The sequence below is a fragment of the Etheostoma cragini genome, chromosome 15 (genome assembly GCF_013103735.1).
Source record: "Etheostoma cragini isolate CJK2018 chromosome 15, CSU_Ecrag_1.0, whole genome shotgun sequence".
In the NCBI taxonomy this organism is placed as follows: domain Eukaryota; kingdom Metazoa; phylum Chordata; class Actinopteri; order Perciformes; family Percidae; genus Etheostoma; species Etheostoma cragini.
In genome coordinates this window covers 15,074,914-15,086,601 of record NC_048421.1, presented here as the reverse complement: position 1 = coordinate 15,086,601, position 11,688 = coordinate 15,074,914, and the positions used below count along the sequence as shown (strand labels likewise).

The following is an 11,688-nucleotide window of genomic DNA, read 5'->3' as shown; positions in this document are numbered from 1 at the left end:
AGTTTGAAATGTTAATAAAACCAGTGATTTTCTTGCTGCTGTTGAGGCACTGCTATTATTTCGAACACAACTGTAGATCTTAGTAGTGCTTCTCTCTCTTAAGTCTCACCTCTTCATTCCCTCTGGGCTCTGTGATTGTGGCGGTCTTGACGATTGGCTGGTCACAACCTTCAATGAGAACCCAGTTGCCTGCTGGCACTCGGTTCACTTCAATTTGGTATCTAAAAATGTGGATGGCAGTTTAAGATTTACTACAAAGAGTCATTGATTTTTTGACTCTATAAACTTAGGAAGCCAAAACCCTGCAGCGTACCTGGCAACTGAAATCCAGAGACGGCCCAAAGTGCAGACCTGGGAGTCCTCTTCATCTTCAAGGGTGTAGTTCTCTCCTAAAACCTTGACAGGCTGTCCGGCCTGAATGGTCCCACTCAGCACCCTGCCAAAGGCATGGAACTGAACCCCATCCTCTGTGCTGTACATCTTAGTGGTGTGGCACATCAAGGGACCCTGAGGGCGAGAGGCATGAGGTAAGCAGGAAAAGGGATGAGAAAGAAAGGAAGGTTTTACCACTGGAACATTGCCTCCCAAAGAAATATAAGAGGAATTAAGCAAAAGGCAGTAAGACTTTTAATGGAACTTGGAAAACTGATCAATGTCCAGAATTGTCCTAAATTGGCTTATTTAACAGCTTGTTCCTTTCAAGACAATTAAGATGGCCTGTCAGCTTAATTTGTGAGAGAAGCTGGAATTACACCACTGGCTAAGACTAGAAACAGATTGCAGCTATTTGCAGTTTCCTGGCATGTCTGGTTCTCACCAGCCAATAAATAGGAGACTCCTGCTCGCTTTCATTATACTCACATCAGGGTCGCACTCTGCCATGGCCTCCCCAAGGTCTGAGTCCATACCTCCAGCGTATGTGTGCTCTATCTTGTTCCGAGCACCCTCCTGTGGTGAGGGGATGTGATGTACACACATGTCCACAAAGCCTGTTGGGAAGACATGTCTGCTTGACTTTTTGATTTAACATGTTTACCATGCATGACCATTTATCTTCAGATAAAAAAACAAAACAAGAATTCAATTATGAGCAGATACAAGTAAAGCAGCAAGATAGACAAAGTGCCTCTGGAGTATTGTTATTACCTTATTCATACAGTTATGAAAAACATAGTCGTCCACAAACAAAATGCTAAAGAAAAAATAAATACTAACATAAATGAAAACGATAGCTAAAAACAAATAAACCCATACCAGTGAACTCTCCAAAGAAGCGGTTACAGACCAGCCTCAGTAAGGGTCTGATGTTCAGCTTCAGTTCCTCTTTACTCAGGTGGATCCCCAACTCATCCAGAACTCTGGGGAGAGATGTGTCACAATCCCCAACCACCTAGGCACAAAGAGGATTTGGGTGAGGATTACACACTGAGGTCTGCAACTCAGCCAGAGCCCAACGGGACATGAAAGTATTGAGCCAGTCATATTGACTTGTTACACATGTATGTTTGACGTGTCCAACCTGTGAGAGGATCTTGTAGAGAGGCTCCAGGACAAATTCCACAAAGCTGCGCTGAGAGTTACTGCTGGGAGCTTTCTTTGTGAACTTGCGACTGAACAGAAGAAAAGAAAAAATGACCAATACCATAAAGACGTGTTATTAAAAAGGGAATGGCTTATTATTAATTTCAAATACAGAATAGTTACTCACGTTTTGGGGTTGAAATAAATGTCTCCCCAAAGCCTCTGGGCAAAATCATTATAGTTGATGTCACCTGTAAACACAAAGAAGGGAGTTAGGTAGTATTATCCTAACTTCATTAGGCATGGGATGAGAAAAGGATGTGACAGTTCCAGTTTATGAGCGCATGTGCTGAAGAGTCTTACCATGGGTGTCTGAGTAGATCTTTGCAAAGGAACCCAGAGTGAAACAGATGCTGTACTGAGAGCTGGCGAAGCACACATTTCCAAGGAGAGGAGACACCACCAAGTTCTCGTCTGTCGAGTATGTGCTGAGAAAGAAGATAAATGACCAACCATAAAATGTCACTTTCCCCCCCACCAACATGTACCACTACATCCCATAAACCCATATATGCTCTCCAGACACTGTGGACATTAAGGGATTCAAGTATTACCTGAGCAAACCATTGACCTCATCCACAATGTGACGAAGTTTATAATAAGCATCTGTGGGAGGCAATTTGAGCTCCACAATGAGCCGGTCCACCTTGTTGATGCAGATGGTGATGGCCATACGCTCCTGAACTGCATGTTTGATCAGGCGCTCGGTGTTCAGCATCACCTGGGCAGACATACACCAAAGTGTAAGTTACATGGAATAGGCCTGCACGATTAAATCGTATCGCGATTTAATTTTTAAATAACTTTGATTCTCATTTTATCTTGCGAGCAGACTGCATCACAGACTTTACTAATTTCCTATATAAGTTTCAAACAGACTGTATAAAAGAGGTTTTAAAGTGCTCCAAGCGCTGCAATGCTCTCCCTCCTCTTCATCAAAGCCTCTTTGTTAACAGGCTTGTGGTGATGAGCAATGTGCTACAGGTGCCAAAAGAATATATGTTTGGCACTGCCAATTTCTTTTGTTTTGTCATGGTCATGCGTGCAATAAACATTACACTGCGTGAGAAAAAAAAATGCGGCAGAGAATTGTGAGATCAGTTCTACACTAAAAAGTCGTAACTCATATTTCCCCCCCGAATAGTGAAGGCCTAATGTAGAAAGTTGAATAACATTACAAATGTGCAAAGTGAGTGCAGGATTGGGAGAAGATTAATAATTTAAAAAAAAGTGACTCACTCCTTCTGCTGCGTCTATGAAGAGGACAACACCGTCTGAGATCCGGATGCTGGATGTGACCTCGTCAGAAAAGTTGACGTGGCCTTCGAGGGAGAAACAAAGTTTTACATCACTTTCTGCAATGATACTCCAAAACATACTTACAGGAAACAAAGCACCCAGCCGCACACAATACCTGGTGTATCCATGATGTTGAAAAGGTAAGATTTGCCCCTGGAGTCTGGTAGGACCATTGTGACAGGGGTGCTCTTGATACCAACTCCTCTCTTTGGAAAAAGAACAAGACAGAAATCACCTTTGCAGGAAGGGTACCTTAAGTTCAGCGCTAAAGCTCTTTTTTCTTAAAAAATGATCATTTCTGGCAACAAGATCCTGCAACGTTGCTGAGTTCAGTTGTTCAATTAAACTGCATTCTTTTGTTGATCACATTACAATGTTTAAAATTACTAGTCATTCTAATACGTCGTAACCAAATGTAATTCAAGAAGTGTTATGCCACAGTTCAAACAAACCACTCACCTCCTGTTCTGTAAAGAGGATGTCTGTGTAACGGAGCTGAAAAAGCCCAAAGTCAGGTTAGTTTCTGCGGTCATATACGTCATTTAAATGTAATCAACTGCAAAGATAAGTTTATTATTACAGTCAACACTCACATCCACATCATCTCTTTTCCTGATTTCTGGGTGCGTCTGTTCAATCAGGCAGTCCACAAAACAAGTCTGCATAGAAAAAAAATTCATTAGATCCCCACGAGTCACAGATGAGGCTAAAGTGCAGCCACGTTTTTGGCATATGCTCCAAATCATTCCTACCCTCCAACATTTTTTTATCAAAGGAACATATGGTCCTCTCTGGCAAAATGCCACGGAAGAGCCCTCAGTAGAAACCCACACAGCTAAATGGGAAAACTGAGTTAGAAGCAACCCGTAAGGCAGACTCTAACCTTGCCGTGGTGAAGGTGACCACACAGGGTGATGTTACGGATTAGCTCAGGACCGTCCATTAGATCAGCAAGGAATCTGCCAAGAGAGAGGAGGGAACAACAAACATTAGTAAATGAAAGATATGTAATTGGAAGTACACTAGATCATGAAGAGTGCTGTTGCACCAGTTAGGATCTGAATGAACATTTGCATCTACAGACATTTCAGGCAAAGAAAAACACGAGATCCGTCTTATAATCATGAAGACAACTTACTCCATATCATAAACAGTGGCAGGTAACTCCTGCTCCATCAGGGTGAACTGCTTGTTCTTCACAGGCTTGATGATAGGCTCTGGATTGGAGAGAAAACACTAGCGTTTGTGTGTTTATCTTAACAGCATATGACTTATTAGCATTTATCACATACCATTATAAAAAAAGTGAAAGTATGTGGATTAAGTAACCAAACACTATGCACTTTGTTGTAAACGTGCAAAAACAGAGCATGATGTTATTTGTGCCTAACCTGTGAGAGGTTGTGTATCTTCCTCTTGGACAATAGTTTCCACTTCCGGCCCATAAACCTCCTCTGCTGTAGGATAGTACTTCTTGTCCTCATGCAGGACCACCTCCATACCCGGGACATCCTCATCAGCATCAGCAGGCTCATCATCATCATCTTCGTCACCCTGCACAAGAAGAGAGTTATCAACATATCATGTGAGCACATATTATAGGAACAATCTAAATGACTACATAACTGTTAACACTGATTTTTACGCGTACCTCGTCAACATCTCTGTCCCCTGCATCCAGATCATCTTCATCGTCATCAGAGTCCAGCTCTGGACCGATGTAGTTTCCAAACTCGTCATACAGATCAGCCTCCATCTTGTAGAGAACTGACAAAGGGGGCATGCGTTAATGAATATTAGTGCGTTTTGTTTAATGGTAAAGCCAATATATGAATTTGATCCAATGCAAAAAAAAAAAAAAAGTCTACTGCATTTAGCCGAATCTTAAATGCCGTGGTTTTTATTTTAGATAAATAATATATGTACTCAATGTTGAGAAAGCATACAACAGGATACAACAAGCATAGTTTTGACATGTAATTAGTTCGAATTAGCTATGTGTAACGTGAAGTGTTGCTGAGTGAGTCAATGTACACCGGTAACGTCAATGTAGTTATTTTCAAGTCTCTTTTGTAATAATCTGCATTGAAATGTGAATTAGCTAGGCTTTGCTTATATTTCCAAAATGTTGGTGACACCACTAGATACCGAGCTTACTTAACAGTAGCCTACATTAAATTACCAGTAAAGCCAATGCTAGCTTTGCATGTAACGTTAGCATTTATGCATCACCAAAAATTTATCAAGAGTACAGATGCTTGCTGTCAGCCAAAACTCACACAAAAAAATTAGCTCCAGGCAGAAGTTTTCGATAAATTGCCTATTTTCCAGGTGTTGGCAATGTTAATAGCGAGCCAAAAAAACTAGCATCCTAGCAAGCTAACAGTAAAGAAATGAATGACTTGGAGGCGACGTTTCCGTTACGTTGTTTAGCTAACGTTATCACACAGCACTAAACTATAACTCGCATGCTTCAAAACCAACGTACCTGTATTCTGTTATAATACGGTCAGGAAAGAGTATTGTCAAAAGAGTTACAAGCTGGGTATATGTATTCAGAAGATGAATAACTTTACAAATAGCGCCATGCGCATGAGATATTACTTCCGCCTCTCTTCTTCTATTGAATGAGGTCGGGGAGCGTTCATCGCTGTGCTCACTATCGCCCCCATTGGTAGATTCTGTACATGTCCCAGCAATTCACTGCACATTTGGCATGGCTGTGTGTCAAAATCTGGGCAAAATGCATCGACTAGGGCCAGACCTCAAGGCATTTTCCGATAAATGAGTACTGTAAAGGTGGCTTTAACTTTTTGAACTTTACCACTTTAAATGATACATTTAAAATCAATTGGATCACGTAACTGTAACTGTACTATTGACATAATTCCCCTCATACTTGCTTCTTTTCATAAAGAAATATTATTGGCCTAGCTAGTCTTTAATCTTCAAACACAACTGTAGTCCCCACAGAACAACACATGTGTTTTTGTTAAAAAAAAATAGATCAATTTATTTGAAATAATGGGTTCATAACAATGTTCTGTTGGTCAGTCCATTATTTAACCAAGATGGTCAACTTTATTCTAAATCTGAATTTCTTCAGTAGTGTGGTGTCCCTGTTAATCAGGGAGGTTTTGATTGTTTTTGATGCTAACCCAACAGGTGTAATTGCACTTTTTAGAGGTTGTAGGGCTGATGGTCATCTCCGTTTTAAGTATGTACTTCATACTGATGTTGGGAGAAGTTGAATATCTCCACCCTTTAAGAATTTTAACAAAATAATTAGTCAACTTTTTCCAACATGACATTTAGTAAGCCTACACCCTCCTCTTTATCTGGTCCAAGGTATGGCTTCTGCTGCAGAAGTTTTTCTGACTAATAAAGTCAAAGATATTTCTTTTAAAATGCTTCATAGGTTTTACCCAACCAACCATTTACAGAAGCTTAGCACAGACATTAATGTAAACTGCACATTTCGTGGGAATCAAAGAGAAACTCTTGTGCATTTATTTTGGTTATGCCCTCATACTAAATTACTTTGGAGTAAACCTTCTACATAGCTGATCTTATTTACCGGGAATTCTCCTTGTGTTGGGAAAATATAATTTTTGCTTTCTTTAACTAGACACAAATCTCACCTCTCAAGTTTTTTTTAATTAACCTGATTTACATTTTGAACAAATTTTACACCCATAAGTCCAAATTCCAAAATAAAACACCTAACTTCAGACAGCTGTCCATTCACATTTAATACTCCATTTCTACTACATCAGTAATAAGAGAGCTATTAGAACACACTCACTATACTTTTCAAATCCTTTATGTAAATTGAGTTGCTTTCAATTTTTTTTGTATCTCTCCTGGTGTACTTGACCTGTTTGCATTGCATACACTTGTAGCTGTATACTTTTACTGCCCTATGCTAAATAATTAAATAATGTCCTGCGACAAGCCGCTTTGACAATAAACTCTTTAACCCTCTGAGCCCTGAGGCCGTTTTTACAGTTTTTTGTCCGTTTGGATTTATTTTTATACAAAAGCTTGTAAAACATCAACCCTGTTGTCTACAGTCAAGACATGAACATCATTTTTTTCAGGACAAACTGGGTTATTAGAATATTTGGGATGCAGTGAGGTCACGTAAATGTTAAAAATGGTTGTAGGACCTTAAATAGACGAGGCTGTAGTTAGGCACTGTACTGTTGAGGACAGTGACAATTTACTCATTACAGTTGGTCATGAAATATAAATCTACCTGAAAAGAAGGGCCTGGTGTGTGTGTGTGTGTGTGTGTGTGTGTGTGTGTGTGTGTGTGTGTGTTATTAAAAGTGTATACTCTTATTAGGCCTGTAATAGACCTGTATAATGAATAAATAATCGCCATTTATGACTGAAAATGAAATGTGTTCAATTGAATGAGCCTTATAGCCTCATTCCAGAACAACTTTCTAAGATTTAAATTAATTTATGAAAATTAACAATTTATAAAGATTAAAAACCTAAAGAACCTATACGTTTTAAATATGTAATAAGAGTATTTCAGAAACATACCCATTCCTATCAATGTTAAATTCAAAAATACTAATAGCACCTCTAGCTTATTTGTGGAAACGTCACCAAATTAGCTTCCATAAGGTTTATGGATTGTTAGTTTGTTCTATTATTGTCACTTTCATGGGACTTTTATTTAAATATGTTAAACTGCTGTTGGTGTGGTATGATTGCAAATGACATTCACATTTCAGAAAAGTGAAGCATGATGTTGAAAAGAAGTACTGATGTTCAAATATAGAACGTGGTCTTCAGATAGACTACATGTAGCATATAACACGGGGGTGTATGAATTATTCCATGTGGATGGTGATGAGGTTTAATGATGCATTCAGACACAAGCAGGGTTTCAGTTGATGGCTTTATTCCTGCTGGTGTTAATATATCTTGCAGTAGGCCTGGCCTACACAGTACAGACACAACAGACCGATACACAAAATAAACAACCATAGAGCATTGTCACACATTCCTAAATTAGACAAAGGATTTTCTCTAAGAAGCATATTGATACAAAAAAATAGTGTTTGGTCATCTTGTAGATATGTTGAAATGCCCATCAGGTGGCAGTGTAGGCTACTCAGATTCCTGTATTGAGAATTATTTTACAATTCGTATTAAAAAAGTGCATGATAAGAAAACACGTTTGCTATTAAAGAGCAACCCATCACTTGGTTAACATAAGCATCCATAATATTTGAAATAGTACTGCTACTTAGGTTTCTCTATTGACCCAGGTTAACACTCAAAAGCACCATTACCCATTGAAATAGGGTATTTATTATACATATACAGACCAACTCATACTCTAAAGGTTTCTCTATTGCCTATAGGCCTAATAAAGCACTGGAATAATCATTGCTTTCCTCTCTTTGGGTAACAACGGCAGGGTTTCATAATCATTAACCTGCCTCTGTTCTGAGTGACCTTTGGAACAAAACAAGAGAGGCTAGACTGAGGCACGTGCCAACTAGACACACTTTGTTTTTTTACTGACAGTACAAGTGATTGTATTGCCTGGAAGATAGTTTCTGCGACTATTTTACCTGAGAATGTGACTAAAAGTGTCAATCGGTCCCTTACTGATCTCCTTCCTGTCTCTGCAATGTGCCCCCCCCCCTCTAGGCTATTCTGCCACCAGCTTCCTCAGCCTCTGCACCACTTCCTCCGCGTTGACCCACGGCACCGTGACAGCCTTGAACTCCCCGGGCATGGCTTCGTGGGTCTCCGTGATCAGCCGGTGCATGGGGAAATCCCGTCGCGGGAAAGCCACGTCCCGGGGCCCGAGGGACAGCGCTGGGCAGAAGTCGTTGGCTCCGTCCCCCACGTAGAAGACCCTCTGGTACGGACGGCCCCGCTCTTGCGTCCTTCGAGCCACATAGTCCCTGACGACCACCTGCTTGCATAAGTTGTTGGGGCAGCGCGGGCAGTCGTGGGAGTGAAAGGGCCGCATCACCAGCCGACCATCCTTGTTGAAGGTGGCCGGGTTGCTGAAGATCCGGTGGAAGAGTGGGCGGGCACCGGCACGCCGCAGCCAGGACTCGATGAAGAAGGTGTTGGCGTCGGACAACAGCACAACTTCAAAGTCCTGCGGGGGCCGGGTGCGGAGGAACTGGAAGAGGGTGATCATGCCGGGGGTGGCCGGTATCTTCTCCATGATGCTGCGCATGTCGCTCTCGGTGACGCCCTGCTCCGCCAGGTAGGTCAGCACGCGCTGCATGTACTCGTTGTAGCGGCCGGGATGGTAGGTGTCCTTCAGCCAGCCCGGGAGGTGCTGACCAGGGGCGGCCTGCACCACTAGGTCGTCGCTGGTTTCATCCACGATGGTCTCATCGAAGTCAAAGAAGATGAGGAAACGCTTGTCGGAGGAGATGTTCGCTGAGTTGGAGGCCATGATCTCTGCGCGTCTGGACCCGGAGAGTTCCCCCTCGCCTGGGGGATGGGGTGGGACATAACAGCAGTTGAATATTGAATCCCCTATGATTGACTTTGCCACACCTCTTTTACTGTCGGCCTCAAATCTCCCCTTCAGCTCTCCCCAGCTCCAGCATCCCACGCTAGGCAGGCTACAGAATGGCTGTCTGAGGAAATCAAATGCATGAATAGATGAAGGATGGGAATCGGGGTGGAGTAAAAGAAAAAGAAAAAACTGAATAAAAAATTGAACATAAAATAAAAGGAATGACAGATGTGTGAGTGAAGTGAGCAAAGCAGGCAGCCAGCAGTGCTTTCAAACCAGAAGAGACAGCATCCAGCTCACTTGGGTCTCTGGAAAAATGTGAAGGAGTTTCTACTAAAGTAAGAGGAGGCGTTGGGGATCATCCTGATGTAGCAGAAGTTAAACAGTTAGGAGGGGAATATGATTATATTCGGATCTATGAAATAGCCTAACTGGTCTACATGCACACCCTGCAAGAAAGCAAGCAGATGTAGGTTTACTGTTTACTGTTCATTACACGAACAAGCAAGACCTGCCCCGTGTTTACAGTGTATCTGACCGCATTGAATACAAACGTAGCGTGTGTGTGCATATATAGCCTACCCTTGAGTTGATGTCAACAGCAGATGTCAGCTGATCTCGTGTTGATTCCTGAAGCTGTTGCGGCTGGTTTCGTCTCTATTGAGGGAAAACACAAAAAATGCTGAACTGAACGGTGCGTAACAGCATATTAAATCACACGATGATCCATTATATTCAATCTATTTATCCTACAAGAGTAGCTATGTAGAAAAGGGGATCAGTCTATTCACATAATGATATTCAATCGTCTACATAAAAAGCATAATAGCCTATGTCTACAAATAGCCTACTAAAATGTAAGGACAACTGGTAACCGGTTACATCTTTCAAGTTGGCTGTCAAACACATGTAAAGTCCCTTTAAACAAACAAGGAATAGGCTACAGCACAATCCGTATAATGTCCAACACAGGGAGTCTGTTTGGAAATTTACTCGTCAGCCTGCCAACCTTTATTTTATATCTAGCCTACTTTCTCCTAACAATAACCGAAGCGAGCTCGGTACGCAGCAGATCAAACTTTAACGCTATTCTTGCAAATAATTAAAAACTAAATAAAAAGCATTACTGTGTTACGAGAGGTGGTTCAGATCCCCGGTGTCGGTCAGGTCCGATCCGGTCTCGCAGAGACAGATTGCGCTGGCCGGCCGGCAGGACGCGCGCTTTTATGTGACAGTCACAACCCGAGCTGCTGTGGACGTGACCGCGCCTACAGTCCGCCCATTTAATAGCAACCTGCTGAGCGCGCACACGACACCTTGAAGAGGAGAGGGGGAGAGCTGTGGGAGGAAAGGAAGGCAGAGAAACTAAAAAAAGGACAGAACGTAAATATTCTGTTTCCTGAATACGTTAGTCAAGTGAATGTGTCACCACTTTACGGTGGAGCAGGGGCGATTCTAGGATCAGACCTTTAGGGGGGGTTCAGCCCCTAATCAGAATGTGGCACGGAGACAGGCAAGTGGGTCTGTCTGAGGTTTCTCCCTAAAATAAGTTTTACTCACTGCTCAAGGTTTCTGCCTAAAATTGAGTTTTTCCTTGCCACTGTTGCACTTAATGCTTGCTCTTGTGGGAATTAGTGGAATTGTTGGGTGTACACCCACTCTATCTGAAAAGTGTCTCGAGAGAACTGTTGATATGATTTGATACTATACAGTATATAAAAATCTATTGAAATAACATCCAGAAATTTTAGTGGCTTATATTTGAATTTGGGTTCTAATCTGCAACTTGAAATGACCAACTTCTTCTCTGGGGACTACCAATGTTAAACTTCCCAACCGCCCTCCTGCTCTCCCTCTGACAGATTAGACAGACACTCAGCTGAAGGCGGGAGTCTGGCCCAACCACCTCTGATTGGCCAACGCTATGTTTCTGTTTACCCTTTCCTTGACTGGGTTACAGGTGCGTAGCAACACAGGGTATAAAACCCGTTTTAAGCCATTTGAACCTGTAATTCTTTACCCTCTGTCACAAAGCCCCCCATACAAAAAGGGACTAAAATCACCCATGCAGTGGAGTATTTACACAAATGGGACACTGGGGCAAATTAACACCCCCATTGTAAGAAAAGATCATAGTAAACTCGGAACTTTTGCATGTTTAAAGTGCACTGTTGTGACCCAGTTTGGAGTGCTTGGAACAAAACAAGGTGCATGGCAATGAACTTTTAGGCAGTCACTGGGAAATGTTTGAATAATCTATTGTTCAGTTGGCCCTAATGCAAAAGATTTCCTGCTGA

At 41.9% G+C, this 11,688-nt stretch overlaps 2 protein-coding genes across 6 annotated transcripts in view; both read right to left on the bottom strand.

Moving 5' to 3' along the window:
- The window catches only part of eftud2 (elongation factor Tu GTP binding domain containing 2), a 12,587-nt gene extending 7,037 nt beyond the window's left edge, over positions 1-5,550 (bottom strand). The window contains exons 1-17 of the mRNA XM_034894763.1: positions 5,369-5,550; positions 4,532-4,647; positions 4,272-4,434; positions 4,019-4,097; positions 3,764-3,839; positions 3,474-3,539; positions 3,340-3,375; positions 2,996-3,086; positions 2,821-2,903; positions 2,136-2,302; positions 1,885-2,009; positions 1,709-1,772; positions 1,520-1,610; positions 1,255-1,390; positions 862-989; positions 314-507; positions 110-221 (exon numbers count right to left, since the gene is read on the bottom strand). Of these exons, the coding sequence (XP_034750654.1) occupies positions 110-221; positions 314-507; positions 862-989; positions 1,255-1,390; positions 1,520-1,610; positions 1,709-1,772; positions 1,885-2,009; positions 2,136-2,302; positions 2,821-2,903; positions 2,996-3,086; positions 3,340-3,375; positions 3,474-3,539; positions 3,764-3,839; positions 4,019-4,097; positions 4,272-4,434; positions 4,532-4,636 (1,716 nt within the window). The 5' untranslated portion in view covers positions 4,637-4,647; positions 5,369-5,550. The remainder of the gene's footprint in view (positions 1-109; positions 222-313; positions 508-861; positions 990-1,254; positions 1,391-1,519; positions 1,611-1,708; positions 1,773-1,884; positions 2,010-2,135; positions 2,303-2,820; positions 2,904-2,995; positions 3,087-3,339; positions 3,376-3,473; positions 3,540-3,763; positions 3,840-4,018; positions 4,098-4,271; positions 4,435-4,531; positions 4,648-5,368) is intronic.
- A 2,231-nt stretch (positions 5,551-7,781) lies between these two features.
- Positions 7,782-11,688, bottom strand: part of phospho1 (phosphoethanolamine/phosphocholine phosphatase 1) — a 13,626-nt gene continuing 9,719 nt past the window's right edge. Inside the window, exons 1-3 of one of the 5 annotated variants that reach the window (XM_034894858.1) lie at positions 10,519-10,806; positions 9,974-10,046; positions 7,782-9,512 (exon numbers count right to left, since the gene is read on the bottom strand). In XM_034894858.1, coding sequence (XP_034750749.1) covers positions 8,558-9,325 — 768 coding nt within the window. In that variant the 5' untranslated portion in view covers positions 9,326-9,512; positions 9,974-10,046; positions 10,519-10,806 and the 3' untranslated portion in view covers positions 7,782-8,557. Of the gene's footprint in view, positions 9,513-9,620; positions 9,885-9,973; positions 10,047-10,518; positions 10,807-11,688 lie in introns of those variants that run through there. The other 4 variants (XM_034894860.1, XM_034894859.1, XM_034894861.1 and 1 more) reach the window with 4 other exon arrangements.